Below are 22,767 nucleotides of genomic sequence, written 5' to 3'. Positions count from 1 at the left end.
TATATATATATATACTGGGCCCTTTAAAATATTTACCGACTTTTTAGATTGAATCTAATGGCAGCAAAATTGTTTACAATATTTTGAGTGATTTTATAAAAAAAATATTTTATAAAAATATCATGGCAGTAAATGATGCACACCTAGCTGCTTATAATCCCAATCCAATACAGAAAGCATTCAGACTACAAAACATGCGATCGTTCCACATCATCAGTTTATATTTGCACACTACCATTAAAAATTTTGGAGTCAGTAAGATTTTTTTTTGATTAAGCAAGGATGCATTAAATTGATCAAGTGACAATAATGTTTCTGCTTCACTAAAGTATCTATTTCCACTTAAAACTTTATAAAAAATTGTTTAAAAAATATTCCAGAAAAAATATCAAGCAGCACAACTGTTTTCAACATTGATAATAAGAAATGTTTTTTGAACACCAAATCAGCATATTAGAATGATTTCTGAAGGATCATGTGACACTAAAGACTGGAGTAATGACTGCTGAAAATTCAGCCTTGCCATCACAGGAATAAAAAAATTATTTTAAATTGCAATAATACTTCACAATAGTACTTTTTTTTTTACTGTATTCATGATCAAATAAATGCAGCCTTAGTGGGCATAAAAGACTAATTTCGAAACATATAAGAAATCTTACTGACCTAGTGTGAATACGGTAGTGCAAATATTTTCTTCAGAGACCTCTAGCATTAATATTAATAAAACGATATGAAAACTATTTTTTAGGAAGGCAACAGTTTGAGATTATTGGCATTGGCTGCTAACTAGGTATCCACACTAAATTAACACATGTGAAAGCTGTTCCTGGTGTCATTTTCAAAATTCACCCACAGCCTTGTTGATATATAATGTACTTCCTATTTAATATCAACAATTTATGTCATACGCTTGCAATAAATTGGCCACCCTTCTCTATAAATATCAATATCTCCAACTAAAATACAGCTAAATCCAGTTGCAATACCACTAAATGTTTTTATTTGTGAATTTAAGATTAAAACACTGGACTAAAAGCTTTAAAGACTATTAGAGGCTAGCCGATTCACCAAATAAAAACACAGAGTTAAAAATCAAGAATCATTTTCACTCTTTAAGCTTCAAGTGGAAAAACTTGTGAAAAGTGCCATGAGATTTTACCATTGCAGTAACTTTACACAACCACACACACCATTCAATTCATATCATTCTGTCCAAATGATGCCCAGAAATGCTGTCTAGACAGGTTCTGAGACAATACTAGCAAATTGCACAGGCCATCATCTAACTGCACATGTCCTGCTCTCAACTTTAAACTAGCCCACTATGTAGCTAGTCAACTCTTTTAACGGCAGAAATGAAGGATTGGGGTTATTATGAGATAAACAAGAAGCTAAAAGTCTCTGGTCTCCTTAAGTCTTGCTAAACATGTGCTTGAGCAAACATGAGGCTGAATCAACAGCATGTGTAAATACTGCAGCTGATGGAGAAACTCCAGCAGACAAACTTCAACTCATCCTGTGCGCTTTCACAAGGCTGGAGGATCAAACTAGGCCTCTGAGACACAACACCTGAGCTCACAGCGATCATTACAAACACTGACTGTGTCACCGGAGCGGTGCTGTTAGGCGGAGGTGATGAAGAGGATGATGAAGGTGATGGTGGCTGCGCTGGGTTTAGCGGGATGGAGAGAGTCGAGCACTGCGCCACGCACCGCTCCGCGTTTATCGAGACTTTCCCCGCTAAACCACGAGCCGCGAGACTCCCTCAGAGTGAACCCCCCACACAGAGCTAACAGCACACAGACAGAGATGTGAAAACGGCGGCGAAATGCTCACCATTAAAACTTTGGCAGCGCTTTCCAGCTGTGAAATCACTTCTGGTGCACCGACCGCCGCCATCATGGTCGTTCTTCAGTGACGCCATTTTTTTGTAGACTTTTTATAAAGTATAAAAAGTATAATTTCAAATTTTTTTTTTTATTATTTCATGTTTTTTTTTTTTTTTTTTTACATTTGCGCCATTCCTTCTTGGCTTTTCAACATAAGCATTATAAAGACTAGAATACTACACATTAATATGTTACTCCATCAATGTTATTTTAGTATTATTTATTACATAATTATGAATTAGCTTTTACTTTTGTATTTTCAGTTATTTTCATTTAATTTCAGTTTTAGTTATTTATTTCCAGTTGGTAAATTTAGTACTTCAACTTCAACTTATTTCATTTAATATTTATTTCAAATAACAACAAAGACATTGTTACAGTTTTACAGTACAAAGAACAGTTTTAGTTTATGACAATAACCATGTACTATACTCATGTTATTATTGGTCAGGCTTAAAATGCAACAGTCAGTTCATGCAATTTGTAACAAGGGGTCCATTTCTTAAAACCCCTGATTCAGTCCAAACCAGTTGTGACTCGTGATAAACTTTAATGTTACCATCTACTGTTCTTTTAAAGCTGTTCAACATGGCAGATACAGCAGCTCCTGTAACTCTCCTTATATTCTAAGCTCCATCTAATACTTCTGTTCACTCAAAGGCTATCTGACTCCTGTGGATATTGATTGCTTAGCTCTTGATCTTAGATTTAGCAGCATCAAGATCAGGCTGAATCCATGTATGCCCAAGCTTCACAGAGAGCAGTGTAGAGACATCTGTTAATATGAAATATTAACTGCATATTACCCATTTGTACAAAACATTAAGGCTGTAACAAGCTAATCTACTAATTTCATTTAGTTTATCAGTATGCCATTCAATTTAAACCAAGCAGACGCAAAAGTCACGGTCAGATTATGCCTTGTGGCGATGCTGTGACCGACTGGTACAAACACAATGGGTATATTTGTTTTTCAGATAACATTCTCTTCTGCATTTAATTTAGGGTTCTAACACATTCAGCTTCACACAGATTCTGAAGGTAGTTTTTTATAAAGGTGGTTTGACCCCTGGTAGACAAAAGACAACAGCACAGTCATCCCTAAAAGCGCTGACATGCACATGTGTGCTTTTAATTTTTCAACGTCACCCAGTGATATCAACACAAGGTCAGTTAATTACGTAATGATGTTCAGTATGGTCATGAAGAGCTATGGAACCCTTAAAGAAAACGAAGCAAAAGTATCTGGTCATGAAGATGGAGAAATATTCCATTTTTTATTTGACGTTTTGCAAATAACATGTTTATATGAATGTCACTTTTCACTGAATCTGGTCTGTTGAACATCTTGATAATAAATCCTCACTTATTAGCAGACTAAAATCAATTCATCCATCTATTAATTCTATATCATGATAAACAACTGTAGAGATACTACACTGTAAGGCGGCGAAATGCTCACCATTAAAACTTTGGCAGCGCTTTCCAGCTGTGAAATCACTTCTGGTGCACCGACCGCCGCCATCATGGTCGTTCTTCAGTGACGCGCCATGCACTGCATTGTGGGATTAAGCAGCACTTCAGGCCAGTTCACAGGCAGGCACTTTTTGGCGGACAGCAAGGTTGTGTAATAGCCTACATGATAATGTGCTATACCTTTTAATCATTTTGTTGAAAGGTAAAATCTGACTTTTAGTTTTTAATTTAATTCATATGTGTTTGTTTTCATTTTAAGGATTGCATTTGATGAAGACACACTTGAATTTTTAGACAGCACTGTCAATTTCTGCTAGTGTTTATCTTATTAGTATTTAACTCAACCAATTTATTCCCAAAAAAATCAGTTATGTGAGCAGGTGCATTTTTATTCACATCTGTGACTGCTGGAATATTACAAAGTCAAAATTGATTATAAAATAAATGTACAATATTTTTACTTTTAGGTGGTTGTGGATAGGGAATGATAAAAATGCATCATTTATTTGCACTTGTACTTAATTTAATGTAATAATACCTAGAAATATGCAGTTTTATTATTAAAAAAGGTTTTGATACTAATCACAACTAATCTGTTTTCATACTACCGTAATTATGACAACTGGTATTCACATTATTGTAATAATTGTTCTCCTGTAGAGATACTACACTGTAATGACACTACTAACTAATGACTGCAGTGAGACATCAGTGAGTCTGACTGATGATCAGGGATCCACAACAACAAATCAATACCTGATCTCTACTGTTAGAGTCTGACCTTTCTGCTTGCTGAAAAATAACCATGACAAAACCTAGAGTTTTCTGACTTCATAACTACTCATCTACCCAGCGGAGGACTGGTCAGGCTTCATGATAGATGATTGGAGAGAAAAATCAGTTATGTGAGCAGGTGCATTTTTATTCACATCTGTGACTGCTGCAATATTACAAAGTCAAAATTGATTATAAAATAAATGTACAATATTTTTACTTTTAGGTGGTTGTGGATAGGGAATGATAAAAATGCATCATTTATTTGCACTTGTACTTAATTTAATGTAATAATACCTAGAAATATGCAGTTTTATTATTAAAAAAGGTTTTGATACTAATCACAACTAATCTGTTTTCATACTACCGTAATTATGACAACTGGTATTCACATTATTGTAATAATTGTTCTCTCTGAAATAACTCATCACAATCTTAATAATAGACCATTTCAATTGTTATATGCATGAAGTATCTGTATTTGACGTTTTTGATATAGACCTCATCAAGAGTTTACATCAGCCATGATGTAAAAAATATTCACCCTGTATGTAATCATAACTGTAATTTGACTGGCTTCAAACTTAAAATATAATAAAAAGTAAATTTTGGTGACAAAGTTATTGCTGGAAATAAATGGGTTAATAAGAAAGACATTCATGCTCTGATGTGTTACATCAGCTAAAAATATCTAGGGTGTGGCCCAGACACCTCTACAGCCACAGCCACACACACATATACACAAAAAAAAAAAACTCAAAACAAGAGGATGATTTGTTTAATTTAATTTAGACATATACATTTACAAATGAGGACAGCGAGAGCATTTCTTAAACATTCTCAATTCATACATACATGTAAAAAAGGAGATATAAATCCAAATGCATACTGTCTGTAATACTGTAGACAAGGGGGTTCAAAAGTTAGCTCAGAAAAGAGAAAAATAAGAATAAAGGGATACAAAAAATATGTATATCTGTATAAATATATGTTCAATAGTAACATTATTATATAATACAGTTAAAAGATTACAAACGTCAAAAAGTCCCAACCCATTCATCCATTAAAATACAAAAACATACATTAGAGAAAAAGTCCCATCATCACACAATTCTAAATACAGTCAAAGATTGTCAGTCAACATTTAAAAAAAATAAAAAATAAAGTAAAACACAGAATCCATCCTAAGCACAACACACGCATTACATTCAAACCCTAAACCTGACTCTCTGAGAGATTCATAGAAAGCTCATGCTTTTTCACTGAGTGGTCCATTCTGACGAATATGGGGTAGCAAAACATCTGCCATACTTGCTTTCACACTCCATGGAGCTCAATCAACTTGTTTGATTGGACCAAAGGCATGATACCAATTTGACTTGGTATATACGTTTACATTACAATATGTTTGTTAAGGTTTCACTTAACTTTTAGGAGTGATTGTACTGATACAATATATAAAACAAATATGAATTGATCATCATCGGCTGTTTTTTTTTTTAAGCTCTTTCAGTCAGCGGTCGTACAGGATTTTTGACAATATTAACTGCAAGCACGTAACCACATGATTGTCAGTCAGCTTGAGAGATAATAACTAATACAGAGAACATTTTGTGCAGTGACACATCACCACAAATGATAAGATCTCAGAAAGACAATATTAAATGGACTTCATGCAGAAATTCAAAACGATCCTTATCACTGATCAAATGCATACAATGTGTTTCCATATTCATCCTGCTAAGACATCCATATAAATCTCCTTCAGAGTCCTAATGACTATCATCCATTCTTGCTTATTTTTTTGTCTTTCTCAAGCTATCCCACCAAAAACACCCTCTCTCTTCCACCCAGGACCGGCCTGAGAGCAAGAAGCGAAGGCCTTTTCCATCTTCTCCTGAAATACTGATCAGCACATGGTACACACACCCACACATTCATTAGAAGGCACACAGTTCGTCTTACACCAGATCAATCACACTGACAATCAAAACCACACTTTATACAAAAAGAGAGAGAACGTATAAATGAAAGTATGATGATAATGATACTTTATAGTGTAATATTAATAACAATAAGCAGCATTGGGTCATGAAACTATACTGAAAATATATAAATCGATATAATATATACTTTAAGATAACATAATTCAGTTTTAAAGTTATAAAGGCTATTTGTTGTATTTAGAAACCTATATAATGTATTTTCTGTATTGCACATAGTCATACCATCAGATACATTTGTCTTTTCTTTTGCCACTTTTTCACCATTTCTTAAAGGTTTCTGACTCCGAGTATTCTTAAATTTCAGTCATAGACTGTCTTGTTATAATACTGTACTGTGTGATCACTTTGAAATGGTGCAGCAGCAGCCTCGATGACAAAACATTTTTGCACTTGTTCTAATGATTCTGTTTCAAAGTTCACTGATGGCGACAGACAAGATCATTTCCAGTGGATCTGGATGAGCATGAACACACAACAAAAACCACCCGTCTGACTTTTTAAGATCTTCTTATGAAACTAAATGCAATTAAGAATTCTGGGAAACAGGAAGAAGATAAAGCAGACAGAGTTATACAATGAAAAGCATAGTCTTCGGCATAACAAGAAAAGGAAATAACTGGAGACCCAGCTCTTGTAACTTTGTAAAGTTGAAAACTGTTATGTTGCAGATTTGTTCTGGATGTCCAGTTGCATGTCTGCAGCACACCTTTAAAAACTTAAAAAATGTGTGACGCACATCTTAGATACACTTAAAGCAGCAGATGAATGTAAAGCAACTATTGGGAACAGGTTTAGTAAGCCTTAAAACAAAAGAAATCAAGCCAGGTGAGATAAGTGTTTGTTATCAAATGAATAAAACAGTACTTCGGCAACTAAACTAACACACTTAACGCAAAATAAAAATGTCAATATCGCAATGTTTTTTGTGGTATTTCATTTGAATGAACGAATGTTACCATGCATAGTTCTGCATATTTTTTATCTCTAACGTAATGGGTTGTTTAACATTTAAAAGAAGTTAATATAAAACCTTTAACAATAATGGGAGTTTTAAGATCCCACGTTCTTGAAGTGCTGACTGTACGTAAAATATTTTGTCTCAATATTGTGTCATCTGAGAGCACCGTTTGACCTGATAAGTCATGAAACATGTATAACTGTATAATATTTACAAAAAGGCTGCGATTAGTGTATTAACTGCAAAATACTGCATGATCTTTTGGACAGACTTTGCATGAAGAAGTGACCTAATACTGTCAGTTCATAATGTAGAAGTTAAATCTTTAAAAGAATCCGCATGACTGTTTACGATGTCACTTTGAACCACTTGGTGGTGCCACAAAATCTTCTAAAACATATTTTTTGTTTTAGATAAATGAAGTGAAAATGACTGGGAACATACGGTAGGACATCTGCAAATCTGGCTTCCATACTTCAGAAAATGTTTCTGAATTTTACTATAAAAGTCAGTTTAGTTTTATTTAAAAAAAGAAAAGAAAAAAAAAACACAAACCTCCACAGTTGTGACTGACAGCATGTTGCATGTATAAGCATTTATATTTTTGTGGGATTGCACTATGGAGGAGAATTGTGATGTTTCTCTCTGCTCTTGGCATATCTCCTAATCGCAACCTGACCATAGAGCCACCATCCCAAGCCCAGCTCTCTTCTGATCCCTCACCATGACCTCTGGTGTTTGGAATGGCTGTGTTAGCATCACCAGGCTGAGAGAGGTGAAGGAAGTGTTAAAATATGACGTAAGACTGGGATATTTTCCCCCAGTGGAATCAAGGAAAGGGGCACAGTCGACGCAGACCACACTAACCATAAAAGTAGAGTGGTTTGACTGACAAACCACAGAGCTGCAGCTACACGCATCTGTTTTTGTGCTCTCATAGGAGAGTAGCCAACTTTATCAGTCACACCAACGTCCCCATGAACTAAGCTGCGTGTATTTCCTTGGTCCCAGGTCAGAGCTTCAGTCATTTTTTAACAGGCAATGGATACGGCATAATGCTTTTGGAGGAATAAACATTTCACATGGAACTTTGTGCACTCCATTTCTGATGTTCTTCCATGCATTTAACCTGTACAAAAACACCCTGAAGAAAAAGTAGGGTTAAAAGGAAGTATAGGAGATGCAGCGTGTTAACTGGCGAGGTCCTCTATGGGTAAAGGCAGAGCAGCATGAACACCCGATCCAACATTCTCACACATAAACCGGCTCACACCCTTCCCCTTGCTCTTCCTCCTCATGAACCTCTTCCTCCTCCAGCTCAGGCTTCAGGCCACCAGCCCCAATACTGCTGGGCAGGTCTTGCGTTGCCTCGGGGGGCTTGGGATAACGGAATGGACAGCCATTATCATCAAAAAACCTTCGGAAGGTGAACTCATAGAAGGCATGCTCAGGGTGTTTGCCGTGAGGAGAACAGAGGGTGTCCCAAGTGCGGGTGCTGTCTCCACTGTCACTCCAGGCCCCTGGACCCCCCTCCTCTTCCACAGGGTCAAAGTTGGATGTATCCATGGGGTGGGCAATCTTCGGTCTGTATGGAGCAGGTTGTGTACGAAGATTGCTGGAGAAATCCATCTCGGCAAAGAATGGGTGAGCCTTTATCTCTCCAGCCCCGTTTCCTCCCAGACGCTCTTCAGCTGAGCAGCAGAGTCGACCAATGATGTCAACTGCCTCTGGGCTCAGTTTTACTTGTGGAGGCACCTGCAGAGTGTTCTCCCAGTTTATCACCTGTGGAGGTGATGACAACAACGTTATTCGTTAATTTTCACAATTCCATATATCCCAAACATGTACACATTTACCAAAGACAAGCTGTCTACTTTACTTCAGCCCTAAAAAAAGGAACCCATGGAGGTGACGACATCAAAGTTAGCAGTGCCTCTTCCCTATTGTCACAATTCCATAAAACCCAAAAAGAAAAAGAAAAACTCCAAAGACAACACCTCTAGTCTGCTTACATCAGGGTTGTCCAATCCTTCTCCTGGAGAACCGCTATCTTGCAGCTCCAACCCTAATTAAACACATGAACCGGCTAATCAAGGTCTTCAGGATTACTAGAAACTTTCAAGTGTGTTAGGTCAGGTTAGACCTAAACTTTGCTGGACATTGGCCCTCCAGGAGCGGGACTGGACACACTGGTTTACATTAACCGTGTAAGCAAAGAGACCTAATAAAATGCAAACAGAGCTCTTACCTTAAGCTGCGTCTCCGTTGGGGTTGGAGCAAGGAAGGGTGGCTGGCCAACCAGCATCTCAAACAGGATTACTCCAACACTCCACCAGTCACACAGCTGTGTGTATCCTGCACATTAGAAAGTATCACACTTAACAGGAGAAGAGATCTATAAACACGGCACTTCCTAGTGACTAGCTTGTATTTCCGGTTGTCTTTGTGCACTCCGTACCTTTGCGCAAAAGCACCTCAGGGGCAATGTAGTTTGGAGTGCCCACCAGAGAGTGTGCCAGGCAACGCTGGTGTTGTCGAGTTGCCCGCTGTTCCAAAGTCATCAGCCGATCACCACAACGGCAGTTAGACACATCATCCCAAAAGTCACTCGGCTCCATACTATCTTGCCGGATATGGTTCCCTATTCAAGCAGTGCAAAGAGAGAAAGTAAAGACAACCAATTAATTTGATTTGGTGAACACTGCAACAGTATTTAGGCCACTTTCAAACAGCTAAAAGCTATGAGTATCACCTTTTCTTCAAGTCCCTTACCTTTTTGGTAATACTTTGAGTTGTGAGTCCAACGGAACCCAGTACACAGACCAAAATCAGTCAGCTTGATGTGTCCGTCCAGGTCAATTAGGATGTTGTCCGGCTTGATATCTCTGTGGATGAAGCCCATCTTATGCACACTCTCGATGGCCAGCGTTAGTTCTGCCACGTAGAACCTGGCTAAGGGCTCTGGAAAAACCCCCATACGGATCAGCAAGCTCATCATATCTCCTCCAGGAATGTAATCCATGACGAAGTACAGGCTGTCTCTGTCCTGAAATGAGTAGTACAACCTGACTACCCACTCATTGTCAGCCTCTGCCAAGATGTCTCGTTCTGCTTTCACATGGGCTACTTGGTTTCGGTTCAGAACATCTTTCTTTCGTAGAGTCTTCATGGCATACAGGGCCCCCGTGTCTACTTTGCGTGTAAGACACACCTCACCAAAGGCCCCAATGCCGAGTGTCTTGATTTTGACAAACATCGATTTGTCCATCTTGGCACGTCGTAGTCGGTTGTAATTGGATTCCTTCTGGTAAAGCATCTTTCTCATCTGTTCCTGCTCTGCCTCTGAAAGGCCAGCCTGGAGGAGTGGAAGAGATAGAAGAGGGTGGCTTGATTTAATAACAATAATGCAATGACATTTAGACTCGATATTGAACACTCAATTAACACAACAATTGTCTGGAATGCAAATTATCAATCTGTGTATTTTTCGGTTAATGGAGTTCTAGCACTGGTTACCTTGGACATCTCTTGCTCCAGCTGCATCCTGCGATTGAGTTTCTGCTGATAGGTTTTCATCACGTTCTCCACATGCTGCTCCATGTAGAACTTAAAGGCGAAGGGAGAATAACTCTTAATTCGAGACTCCCGCTTCTCTTCATCACGGGCATTCTTTCGCACAGGCACAGGTGAGGTTTGAATCTGCTTCTTATCCTTCACTGCTTTCTCGCCTTTGCCTGTCTTCACTTTGTTTTTGGAGACTGGTTCCTCTTGCTTTCCTACTGAGGCACTCTGGACTGTTCTACTTGTAGCATTGACATCTTGAAATCCACCCATGGCTCCAGTCTCCAGGGATACAGGCTCAGTCCCAGGTCCAGATCCAGGCAGGAGCAGTGTTTTGGGGTAGGGTGGAGGTGGACAGCGGTGTTCTTGATTGGGCTCCAGAGTAAAATTCTCATCTGGCAGGTATCCATGAGACTCTGGTGCATCCTGGGCTTGTGCACTCAGCCACCCTGGATGGCATGGTCCCACTGCTGTCTTCGGCTCAGGCCTCATGACCCGTATACTCTTAACAGGTGGTTGGATTGGTGGAGAGGTCACTGCAGTTATTGTGTTTGGCGGACCCAAAGATGCATCCTGCTTGCCAGCAACACTAGCTGCAGGAGGCAATGCCTGCCTCACAGTCACCTTCTGGTGGTTGTTGAAAGAATTGGTCCTACTGGGGACACGTACCTCCCCTCTAAAGGGCCCCTGTGGCTGCCTGGCTGGAGGAGTCCCCTCAGGACCTTGGGCTCCTGGCCAGTGATGCTCATAGAGGTCGAGATTTAGACTGGCCCTGGAAGGAGTGAGGAGGCCTTGAGGAACATCAGAAAACTCACCACCCATAGCTCCAGGGGAGCGCTGCATCATGTGAACCTGGTGTGAGGTGGGACTGGCTTGCCGTGGGTGTGAATGTGGTGGAAGATATAAGTTAGGAGGGTAGCCACCAGCGTTTTGGCCCATTGCTCCTTTGCCTGGCATATTAACATAGTTTTCGGATGTTAGCGGGGTCATCTTATTCTGGAAAGAAGCACTTCGTTTTACCCCATAGCTGGAGGCTTCTATCATATGAGGCCTGTAGTCATAATGAGTGCCAGGACCTCCCGAGGGCTGAGGCTGGATTTGCATGGGTGGTCCAGGCACACTGTAGCCCATCATGGCCTGGTCTATCCCACCAGGGTAGCCTTTCTGCTGGGCTGGACCAGGGGTGTACATAGGGTTCCCAGGGTTATTTTGGGGAGCCATGCTTGTGGAGTAGGCACCCATACTTGCGGGACGACCCATTGGGTTTCCCATGGTAGGACCCTGTGAAGTGTTGGCAGGCGGTGGCATGTAGTTCATGACAGGTGGTCCACCCATGTATGCACGAGCCATCTCACCCTCAGCCCCATAACCAGCTGCCTCATACAGTGGTGCTCCCATTTGGTGATAAGGTGGCATCGCACCATCCCCAGTGCCCTCCATTGCCGCTCTGTGGTCCATTAAATTTGGCATGCCAGTTTTTCCTGTAGTGAATTTAAAAAGGGTCATTTTGAGTTTAAAGGCAGTGCATCATTCATAAAATGAATATAGTAATATGTTTTTAAAGTGTGCACATACCTGGGGAAGTCTGTTTGATGACACGTACAATCTGTTCATTGTGAGGGTCCAGGTAACCCATTTTGCTAATATATTCCAATGCAGCCTCAATGTTACGGCTGCCAGTCTGTTTTAGGGCACGGACTGCCATTTCCTGTTTCAGAAATTCAAGCAGAGAACTATCAGAAAATAAGCAATGCATTAATTTTTTTGGTTTTTACAATGCATTTCCTGTCATCATGCACAAATGAGGCACAGCTTCACTTATATAAGGTTTTTAAAAAGGAACTTGAGATTCAATACTACTAGTACTTTTAAAGATGAGATAACAACTACCTGTAGGCATGGCACTCTTTGTTATAACCACAGAGATCAGTTTGAATTAAATCACTATGTGAAGCAAAGCAAAGCTGCTGAGGCCATGACTTTCACTAAATTCCCACAAATATCCCACATCCGATGTAGGACAACCAGCAAGTGCAGATTAATTTGCAGAGAAATTCATGACTGGAGAGACTGTAATAGAGCCAAAATTATATTTAAAAAAAAATTTAGGCAAAGTCAGACTTCCTTCACTTAAAAGGCAGTGCTCTAGTTTAATTTAGTTAACATTCTTGAGCAAAAAGGGAATGTATGTTCTTGAGCAAAAGGAATTTATGTAGCTTGACAAATATTTTAATGAAAATTGGTATCGTACAGTTTTGGAATTTGTACTGGTTATGGAAAATGACCTTAATGCACTTCAGTTATTTAGATAAACACATATGTCCACATGAACATGCACGTAAATATAAATCAACCCATAGTACATACACACAGCAGATAATTGTTAAAATAACATTCCCTGCAGCTGCTTCCTCTGCAAGTTAGCACAAGCTCCTTCCTGTGCCAGCCCACAAGTGCACTATGACCAGAGCTGGGCACATCTGACCACACATCACACTGTGTGACCCTTGAAATGATTCATAGATTTGATGGTAATACTTAAAGTAATAAAAAATGTTACAAAAATGTAAATTATGTATAATTTAATAATTAATAATAATGACTAATAATAATTTATGCATTTAGCAGATGCTTTTATCCAAAGCGACTTACAGTACATTCAGGATATACATTTTTAACCAGTATGTGTGTTCCTGGGAATTAAACCCACGACCTTTTGCGCTGCTAATGCAATGCTCTACAGCTGAGCCACAGGAACACATTTATTGAATTTAATTTATACTTGAATCTTTACACGATTACCCACCATGCAACAACTCTGTTTATCTGTCATTTTGTGACGGCGCAATTTAAAATAAAACAACTCAGACATGTACAATATTCTGTGAGCAGACCCACACCTATATGAGGAAATCCCCTTGAATGGCATATGACCTCATTCAGAAGACATTCTGCTCAAACCAAATTCTACAGAACCACAGCAAGCTGTGTTACACTGCCTCTGGTGGTCAAACATAATACTGCACCAATTCTATGCATTCAAAGTAGCTTCATATTATGAAACTATGACAAAGTTGTGTTAATGACTATTCCAGAGTTTTGGTTAGATGACACTGACAGAGTAAAAATCAATGGTCGTACACAAGCAGCTATTAATCTTGGGCACACTCAGTACGCAGTGCCACATCCACACGCATTCTACACATTCCCAGATTAGTTTAGATTACTCTGTGTATTGCCATCAGTTTGTCTAAATGCTTACACAGTCGGAACTGTACAAAACATGCGGGAAATACTCCGAGCACACACTGTTTGTCTGTGATCGCTGCTCTCAGAAGTGCCATGGCTTTCTGTTGCCTTCCATCACTGTCCGCTCCAAGGGTGTGTGCCTTCTCGTCCCCCTTGGTGATTTAAAGGCGCCACTCTCTCGTTCCCTCTTTAAAACCCGCACACACACACAACAATCCAACATGGACTTCAGTCTGGTTTCGGGAAGGGCTGGGTCTGGTTTGGCCCCAGGTCAGAGTTTCAGCTCTGACCTCCACTGTCATGGCGACAGATGTTCAGGACATTCCACGAGCCAGCAAGCAAGAATTCCAGCTATGTGGAAATCTGTGCTTCAATCTCGTTTTAAATTGTCCCTCCTCCTCCTCCTCTCTTTATTTTTTAGATCATTCTGTTCCAATGTCCCAAAATATCTCGTTTGTATTTACACCCTTGTCATGACCACAAGCCTCAATGCTACACTAGACATTCAATTTCTGACTGTGGCGTCGGTAAGTACCCACACAGAAACACAAACATTTCTTTCTCCTTTTTTCCCAAACTCATACTTTAAAAAGTAAACGGTCTATAGTCTTCTTGAATAAAGTGGCATAACTATATTCCATCACTATTCATTTTTAAGAGCTTCCACTTTGACCCAAATTCACACGTTCCACCACTGAACATGGTAATGAAAGCCATATGAAGGACTCTGAGATAAGGACTGGATGGGCATCATCATCAGTGGATGGAGAGGTGGAACATCATACATAAAGTAGCAAAATAGCTCAAACAGTAGCTAAAACAGCCCAGCATAGCACTAGCAATGCCAAGGTCATGGGTTCAAATCTTTGGCCATGCATGAACTGATAAAATGTCCTCGAGCAGGGATTCGAACTCGGGACGCCCACAATGTAATCGCATTATAGGTCAGCGCACCGCCCACAAGAATGTTGGCGCCGACATAAAGATTATTATTTAAGAAAAACAAATGTCTTTGTAATCTTTTATATACAATAACTTGCTCTGCTCTTCTTTTTGGATGACGTCCTCAATACCTCTTACTTTTCAGCCCCTTCCCACCAACCACTGATACATGTTGCCCACCTTTAGTGATCCTGAAGTTCTCCTGAAGAAAAAAGAAAAAAAAATCGAGCCCTGTTCTATATTAGTTCTTGTTAAATATTCTGTTCCACTCACATAACAAAAGTCGAATAGTGTTTAAGGTTGACTTTAACGTAAAAATGCACAGCACTGACCAGTTGTGGTTCAAGATCCTGGACAAATTGGGTTGCGCAAGAAGGCTAATATAAACATTTAGATCATGTGCAAATGCAATATGCCAACACCGCACTAGACATTTATCATATCATGTATATTCCGCAAGTACACAAGCATCACATGCATGATGTACGCAGACAGCTTTTCATATCCTAAGCTCGAAACCACAAATTCACAACACATGTCATACTCATCTTCTTCCTACATCCCCCCCCCTTTCATTCCCCAACTAAAACATTTCCTCCTTCAGAGGTGGTTATGTAACCGTCAGCCGCATTGCTGTGCAATTTGTGAGGCGAAATCCAACTATAGCGACCAAACTAAAGCAGCTCAGGGAAGGACCAGAGGCGGCCATTTACCTTCCTGGAATGTACGGAGGGTCAGGGAGGAACACAGGCCCCAGTCAGAAGACGACGATGAACTAAAAATACCGAGTCACACACCACAGTCATTTCACAATAATGACTAAATTACTACTAATAAAAACATGCCGAAATGTATGCCCAGATGTTATGGGAGGTCTAGGTGCATGTGGTGCACGACACAGGGACAAGATTCAAACTCTTTTGGCCACGCTAAATCTGAAAACGAGGAGACATGAAGTCAGACTGAATAAAAACCTTTAACCAGTTTCAAAAGACCAGAAAAGGGACATCCCTGCTTACTGTATTTCTACTGGGGAAACTGTACCACCCATCTACGAATGAACTGAGCATTTCCTCTGTGTGTACTGCTTTCGTACATGCTGTCCCATGAATGCAGGACAAAGACAAATCAACCTATGATTGTGAAATTCACATATGCCTGTGAAATATTATGCTCTCAGTTCTGAAATTTTTTTTTTATCCTTTTTTTCCTCTTTAGGGCAAAAAATAAATTAAGTTTAAAGTAGCTGTTCTCAAATGGAGGGTTGTAACCCAAAAATGTTACTCTAATGATAATATTAATGAATTGTTACTACATAAACTCACACTAGTACATAAAATGATCATTCATACATATCATAATCAGCCAGCATCAGGACCGACAGCAAAAGATAAGCCAGTCAGGAATGTATCCAGACAACATGATCCAAATTAAGTCTGACTCCATACTATTCTTCATCTGATAGCATGTTTCAGCTTCCAGAGACCTAAAAAAGCCCCATTCCAGTCTCTATTTAGCCATGTCATAAAGGCAGCTTGGCTCCCTTCAGCTAGGCCTCGTAATTCCACTGGGCCGTGGTGGATTTCTCGGTGGTGTTGTGCATGGGCTTGAGCACAGCATTCCTCACATGCCTAATGCAATCACAGGGCTGCTCTCAGAGCTGTATCCGAACATTAGTAGCAAAGCTCCAACACATATTCATTAATGATCCGAGTCTGACAATGGGTCTGCATTAGAGAGACTGAAACAAACTATAGGACCTTTGGTCTCCTGCATGTTTGACACAAATGAATGAACAGGCTATTATCAAAAAATTTAAATTCTGTTATCATTTACTCCCCCTTATGTCGTTTCAAACCTGTATGGCTTTCTTTTTTCAGTGGGAGGTTGTTTAATATAATTTATATACTATTAGAGTATTTATTAAAATGTAAAATTGTTAATTTTAGTTCCCGTTTTAGTGAATATATGCTTTTGTCATTTTTATTATTTAGTTTTTTAAAAATATTTCTATATACCTTAATATTTCTATATTTTTTAACTTAATTTTAGTAATTTTAGTACTTAAACTTCTATCAGTTAGTTGCTAAGGCAACATTTCAAATTGATCTATTTATCTACTTTAAATCTAATTCAATAATAAGTTCTAATTTTATTTCAGCTTAATTTCAAGGTTAAGGTTTTAATTTTAGTATAATAATAATAACAACACTGTTCTGTGAACATAAAAGATGAAATATCTCAGTTTTTCCTTTTTTTATTGTCCATACTTAGTCAATGGTCACCAAAACTGTTCAATTATCAACATTCTTCAAAGTATCTTCTTTTGTGTTCCACAAAAGAAGGAAAGTCATACAGGTTTGGAACGGCATGAGGGTGAGTAAATGATAACAGAGTTTTTGGGTGAACTATCCCTTTAATATTCAGCCACTAGATTTCAATACAAGGACCAGAACACATGTAACACATTTAACTAAATAGTGATTGCACAACAACCTCTATTGCACAGCAACACAGATACATCGAAACAATCAGTTACAAAATACTACAGTATAATGTTCTAGCATATAGTTATATATTAACTGGACTATTATCATCTAACACTAATTTTGGCAAGTACAACTGAAACACAATTCTGTATAAATGTTTGTATTTTGATTGTTAAAGGTAAGGAAGGGCTGACTTGGCTTCTGCCACTTCCTTTGAGGCAGAGATGTTCCACTGAGCTCTTCAAGAAAACAACTAAAAAAACAAATAAATTGTGAAAACTGCCATTTCAACATTACATTCAATATTATGTAATGATTTCAGACTTGGCAAAGACAGGATATGCACTGCACTGGATGTCTACTGTACAATGTTCAAAGCTCAATATTTGACATTTAAGGTTATAGAGCTCAAAAAAAAATTTTTTCAGAAACATTTCTGAATGCAAGTTTATACAACTGCATTTGTGTATGTATGTATTTATGTATGCGTGTATGTATGCATGTATGTATACGTGTGTGTGTATATATATATATATATATATATATAAAATTATGTATTTATTGTATCTCACTGTATCTCTTTGTGTCAATAAGATTTTTTGAAGTATTTATTTTTTCAGCAAGGACATGTTAAATGGATTGAAATGCTGTATTTTATCTATTCATCAAAGAATCCTAAAAAAAAATGGTCACTGTTTCCACAAAAATATTAAGTGGAACATTTCAACAGTAATGGCTGCTGAAATTTCAGAAACGATCACATGAAAAAAATTAATTTTATCATTGTAGTGTATTAAAATATAGAAATCATGTTTCAAACTGTTTTTTTTTTTTTACAATATTAATGTTTTATTGTATTTTTTGATCAAATAAATGCAGCCTTGTTGAGCATAAGAGACGGGGGTTTTTTTTATCTTACCAACCAGAAATAAATATACACTCACGTACAGGCTACATAAATAAATATCATTAAAAAAAGAATAATAATTTCTTATATCATTATTTTTATTATTTACATTACTATCTGAAATTCGTATACATACACACATACAGTAAATCCAACAGAGACATTGCTTACCTGATCACAACCAGCATTGACGAGATCCTGTAGCATCTGTCTATTGACTTCACCAGGATGCCCTGAGCTGGATCCTGGGCCTGATTCATTGGCAAAAGGCAATAGAGACTTGCGGATCTCTCGCAGGGCATTTTGGTAGTTGTTGAACTTCTGAGGCTGCCGGAGCTGTTGTTGCCTTCCAGCTTGGTCTTTGCCCTTAGAGTCCCCACCTCTGCCCCCCTCCCCTCGAGCACTCCCTCCATGAAGCGCCTGGCTCACCAGCTTTGCAGGTTGTTTCAGTCCCTCCTTGATCTCCTGCAGGCGCTGGCGCGTGTTGCCCACATATGGGGCGGCAGGGAAGGTCTTAGGCCTCATGAGTGAAAGTGGCCTGTACACACAAATTCTCCACACTTGAAAAACACAGAAAGATTTAGCCAGTTACTCACAAGAAAACACACAACGGCAGTGCAATCATACACTAAGACACAGAATTGTACACACCCAGGCTCAGTCTGACCTGAATAGATAACAGGCTGCAATGGGAAAGATGCAAGGGAAGATTAGGATTCCTGTTGTCGCTCGTCTTTGTTGATGCTGCCTCTTTGGCTCTGGCTCGTGCTGGATGCTGGCCTACTCACATCCCAGCACCCCTTTCAGGGCTCACACTCCCCCTCCTCCCAAGACATGTGAGGGGTTACGTCTGCGTACTTGTTCCATCCCATTCTGGTATGCATCTTTGCCTGTGGAGACAGTGTTAGACAGAAGGGTCAGGGTGCGGTCCAGGCACGTCCAAGTCCCTGCATCACTACTCTATGTCAAATGCCTGACAGTCGGAGTCTGATCAGACATTAGCACCTCTGTCAACAGGTAGGTTTATCACTAAACACATGCACATCTGTGCTGTTACTTCCTTGGTCATATGTTCCTTTCATGGTCATATGGCATTGGCATACCCTTATTGTAGATGCAAAATCAAACATCTACACAACACAAAGAGTGTCATAACTTATACAATATACTTTGTATCTTATGACAACATTGAAAAGTTTGGGGTCAATTTTTTTAACCAATGAATTATTTTATTCAGTAAGGATGCATTAATTTGATGTTAAAGCAAAATGTGACACTGAAGACTGGAGTAATGGTTGCTGAAAATTCAGCTTTGAATCAAATGATTAAATTCACAATATTGCTATTTTACTGTATTTTGGTGAGCATAAGAACTCCAAAGAGAAAGGAAAAAATGAAATTGCATCATATGACCCCTTTAAGATAAAAAAAAAAAAAAAACATTCTTACCAACCCCGAAATGTTGAAAATAAAAATGTAGAGTGTTCTGTTCTGGAGAAACAGACTAAAAAACTACTGATCATGGTTCATGACTGTGACTTGAACTAAAAGCAAGCCCTTCGATATATCCCGCTCAAACTTCCTGTTTCTAAAGGAAGTACCTCAAATTCATAACAGGAGTGAAAAATGCCTCTCATCATGATATTCGTGGGGTCTTCAAACACCAAACGTTTCACAACATTTATTTTTATTTCTTGTCTTCTGGTAAAACAAAGAAGAAAGGACTTTCAGAACAAACATATTTCTGGAATGTGGGTGCTCAATACTGGAAATGCATTGCTCAGTCTAGAACAAATATAGTATAATTGCCATTACTGTCAAGGCTTCCAACACAATACTTTCCATGCCTTCCATTCCCCACGTAACAGCAGCAATACACTCTACCTCTGCTTCAAACACTAATCCAAGTACCCTTCGGAGATCAACCATGAGAAAAGTAAACATTTAATAGATTCATATTTAATAACAAGCTTTTAATGATGCTACACCTGCAGCTAGACTGTACAGGTGACCACAAACACACTGCTGCAATAACCCACAAACAACCAGCATAAATATTCATAGACACAGCTTCTGCAATGTTCCACATTAAAGTTAAATGTCAAAGTCAAAAGCCATTTTATAAATGTTTTCCTTCATTTCAAGACACTGAATGGTGTGGTATCCAACTTCAGCTACCATTAACTCCATCAGCACAATATGAAATGGATGAGTGATTCCAAACTTTTTCTATTGATTTTTTACCTTTATTTCTAACTAGAGAATAATATTTGTCAAATCATTACAATTTCACACTTTTGTTTAATTATTTCTCAGAGCTAGTGATGGGGTCTGATTGTCCTTTTCAGTTCCCCTGTTCTGAACAAATGATTAGGTATGGAAACTGGAAGCCATTTAATTTTTATAGCATGATCCATAAATCATGTAAGTTTACTGTTGAAAATGTTGTTCTTGCACTTTATCCACATTTTCATATGTACATATATAAGCAAAATATAAACAAATTCTTAGAGCATATTGTTTAAATAAACACAGTAAACATCAATACAAAAATACCTTTATTGTAAGCTTTCCTATTATTGAGTTTTGTCATTGTCTTCCTTGCAAAGTAGAAATTATGAAATAATTTAAACACAACAGAATCACACTTGACATTATATTAATTATATTAATGTGGCCCCTCTGTGACCACTGTTGTTGCTTAATTTCAGAATTTTATCATCAACCTAAATATTTTTTGACAACACAAAGCAGACAAAAACAACAAATGTAAGTACGAATACAGATCTCACCACATGTCATCGCACATTTTACGAGAGAAAAAAAAAACGATAATTTTGTGGGTGGAGTGAATTATTCAGTTTCAAAACAGTCAATGTGTAATGTAATCGGCCTGTTATAGTACATAATTTAAGTATTGCTACTAAAACATCAGACTGCGCGAGGTAAATAAACAAAAACCTACGGGAAGTAACAGTTATAGTTTGTTAGGCACGAGTGAAAATACAACATTACGTGCAGCTCGTGGAAACTTCTATTTTATCACCACCTCAGCCGATGCGAAATTTCATGAGATTTGAACATAACTGTAATGTAGTCAGGTGTTTATACCAGTCAAAGCTAAGATATTTGTTATGGTGAGTTTCGGTAAAGATTCCGTTTTATCGTATGTCTTCCATACCAGCTGTAAAAACGGAATAACCAAAAAGGTTTTACGTACATAATCTCACATTATTCTCATCAGATTTACAAACAGAAAATATTCAAAATGCTTTTAAAGACACAAAATAACTTTTAAGGCGGAATAAAGTTGCAGGGCCTAGAGGTTGCAGCGCTTTGCGGGGCAGGAGCGAGAGGAACGCAGATCCGCTGGAGCAAGTCCGCATTCCAGCGCAGGGAGAATGCGCTCACTCCTATCTCGCTTTAAATGACAAATACAACTTCCTTCCCACACTTACAAAGGATTTGCGAGCGTAAATCGAATATAGAAATCCCTAAAAACTACTAACGCCCAGCGTTTAAAAAAAAAAAAGTTAATAAAGTTTTGAGCGACTCACCATGTGATTTTAGTGGTACCTTAATCCAAAGAACTGATTTAAATTTCGGCAAAGTTGTAGATTATCTGTCTGGTGTTTTGTTGCCCAGGGATCGTCTTTCGACGTTCTCATATAAAGCACACAGTGAAAATCATGGGATTGTCCTCCATTTTCTCGCCACTCACGGCAGAATTAGAATGCAGTACAAAGTTGGACACTTACTGCATTGTTAACATTCCAGAGGAGTCACGTGAGGCAGCCATGCACGTCAGCAGCACTGCACATACCCTGGGCGGGGCTTCCTACATCTACAACGCTGAGATTCTGATCTGATGCAAGCTAGCAGATATGATCACTGGACAGGGACAATACTGGCGGATATATGTACTAGCCTTGTGTTGCTCGCATATATATTATAACTCGTGATAGTAATTGTTATTTTAAAATATTTTAAAATAGACTTGTTTTCAGATTCTTCACTGGGCTCCTCATTAATCAGGTTGTTGCATTGTATCCTTTAATCAATCCGTCATTTTAGTCTCTAGTCCTAAAGGAAATCACAAAAATATCACACATAATTAAACCAGCCACGACAAACAAAAAGGCAGAAACAAAACACTCTGCTTACAAGACTTGACACGTTCTGATGAATGATGTAAAACAGGAACTGCATCCTATTATGACACATACATCACATAGAATTTTCTGCTAAAATGTATATGAAAATATGAACGCATATATTTGATGTGCTAATATTGGTAAACTATATTCCTTTTGCGTACCCTTTTATTTTAAATGCTGCTACGGTGTGACAAAATCATTTTTAAAAGTATAAATAAAAATTCCATGGATTCAATTAATATGAAATACTTAAATAATATATTAAGTCACTAACAAAGTAACAGCAAAATGCTGTTTAGAATAGTTTTAGATGGAGTACGGAATGTTAGAAGGTCTTGTTTTTTATGGAATAAAGA

At 38.4% G+C, this 22,767-nt stretch overlaps 2 protein-coding genes across 5 annotated transcripts in view; both read right to left on the bottom strand.

Annotated features, from left to right (window-relative positions):
* Window positions 1-3,488, bottom strand: part of xpo4 (exportin 4) — a 36,971-nt gene extending 33,483 nt beyond the window's left edge. The window contains exons 1-2 of one of the 3 annotated variants that reach the window (XM_016533436.1): window positions 3,394-3,488; window positions 1,840-1,878 (exon numbers count right to left, since the gene is read on the bottom strand). In XM_016533436.1, coding sequence (XP_016388922.1) covers window positions 1,840-1,878; window positions 3,394-3,420 — 66 coding nt within the window. In that variant the 5' untranslated portion in view covers window positions 3,421-3,488. Of the gene's footprint in view, window positions 1-1,839; window positions 1,914-3,354 lie in introns of those variants that run through there. The other 2 variants (XM_016533437.1, XM_016533435.1) reach the window with 2 other exon arrangements.
* A 1,805-nt stretch (window positions 3,489-5,293) lies between these two features.
* LOC107724484 (serine/threonine-protein kinase LATS2-like) lies at window positions 5,294-22,018 on the bottom strand. 2 transcript variants are annotated; one of them, XM_016533449.1, is made up of 9 exons: window positions 21,812-22,018; window positions 18,906-19,144; window positions 18,426-18,814; window positions 12,243-12,375; window positions 10,623-12,148; window positions 9,879-10,461; window positions 9,565-9,747; window positions 9,355-9,461; window positions 5,294-8,888 (listed from the first exon to the last, which is right to left on the bottom strand). In XM_016533449.1, exons 3-9 carry the CDS (start codon window positions 18,777-18,779, stop codon window positions 8,358-8,360), a joined length of 3,417 nt encoding a protein of 1,138 aa, XP_016388935.1. In that variant the 5' UTR covers window positions 18,780-18,814; window positions 18,906-19,144; window positions 21,812-22,018; the 3' UTR covers window positions 5,294-8,357. The 2 variants fall into 2 exon arrangements, with proteins under 2 accessions (XP_016388935.1, XP_016388936.1); XM_016533450.1 differs by having other exon boundaries at window positions 18,922-19,144.
* Window positions 22,019-22,767: the final 749 nt, after the last annotated feature.

Source organism: Sinocyclocheilus rhinocerous, unplaced genomic scaffold (genome assembly GCF_001515625.1).
Source record: "Sinocyclocheilus rhinocerous isolate Xijiao unplaced genomic scaffold, SAMN03320098_v1.1 scaffold64, whole genome shotgun sequence".
NCBI lineage: Eukaryota > Metazoa > Chordata > Actinopteri > Cypriniformes > Cyprinidae > Sinocyclocheilus > Sinocyclocheilus rhinocerous.
The sequence above is the reverse complement of the archived record's forward strand: the minus strand, read 5'-3'. Positions and strand labels throughout refer to the sequence as shown.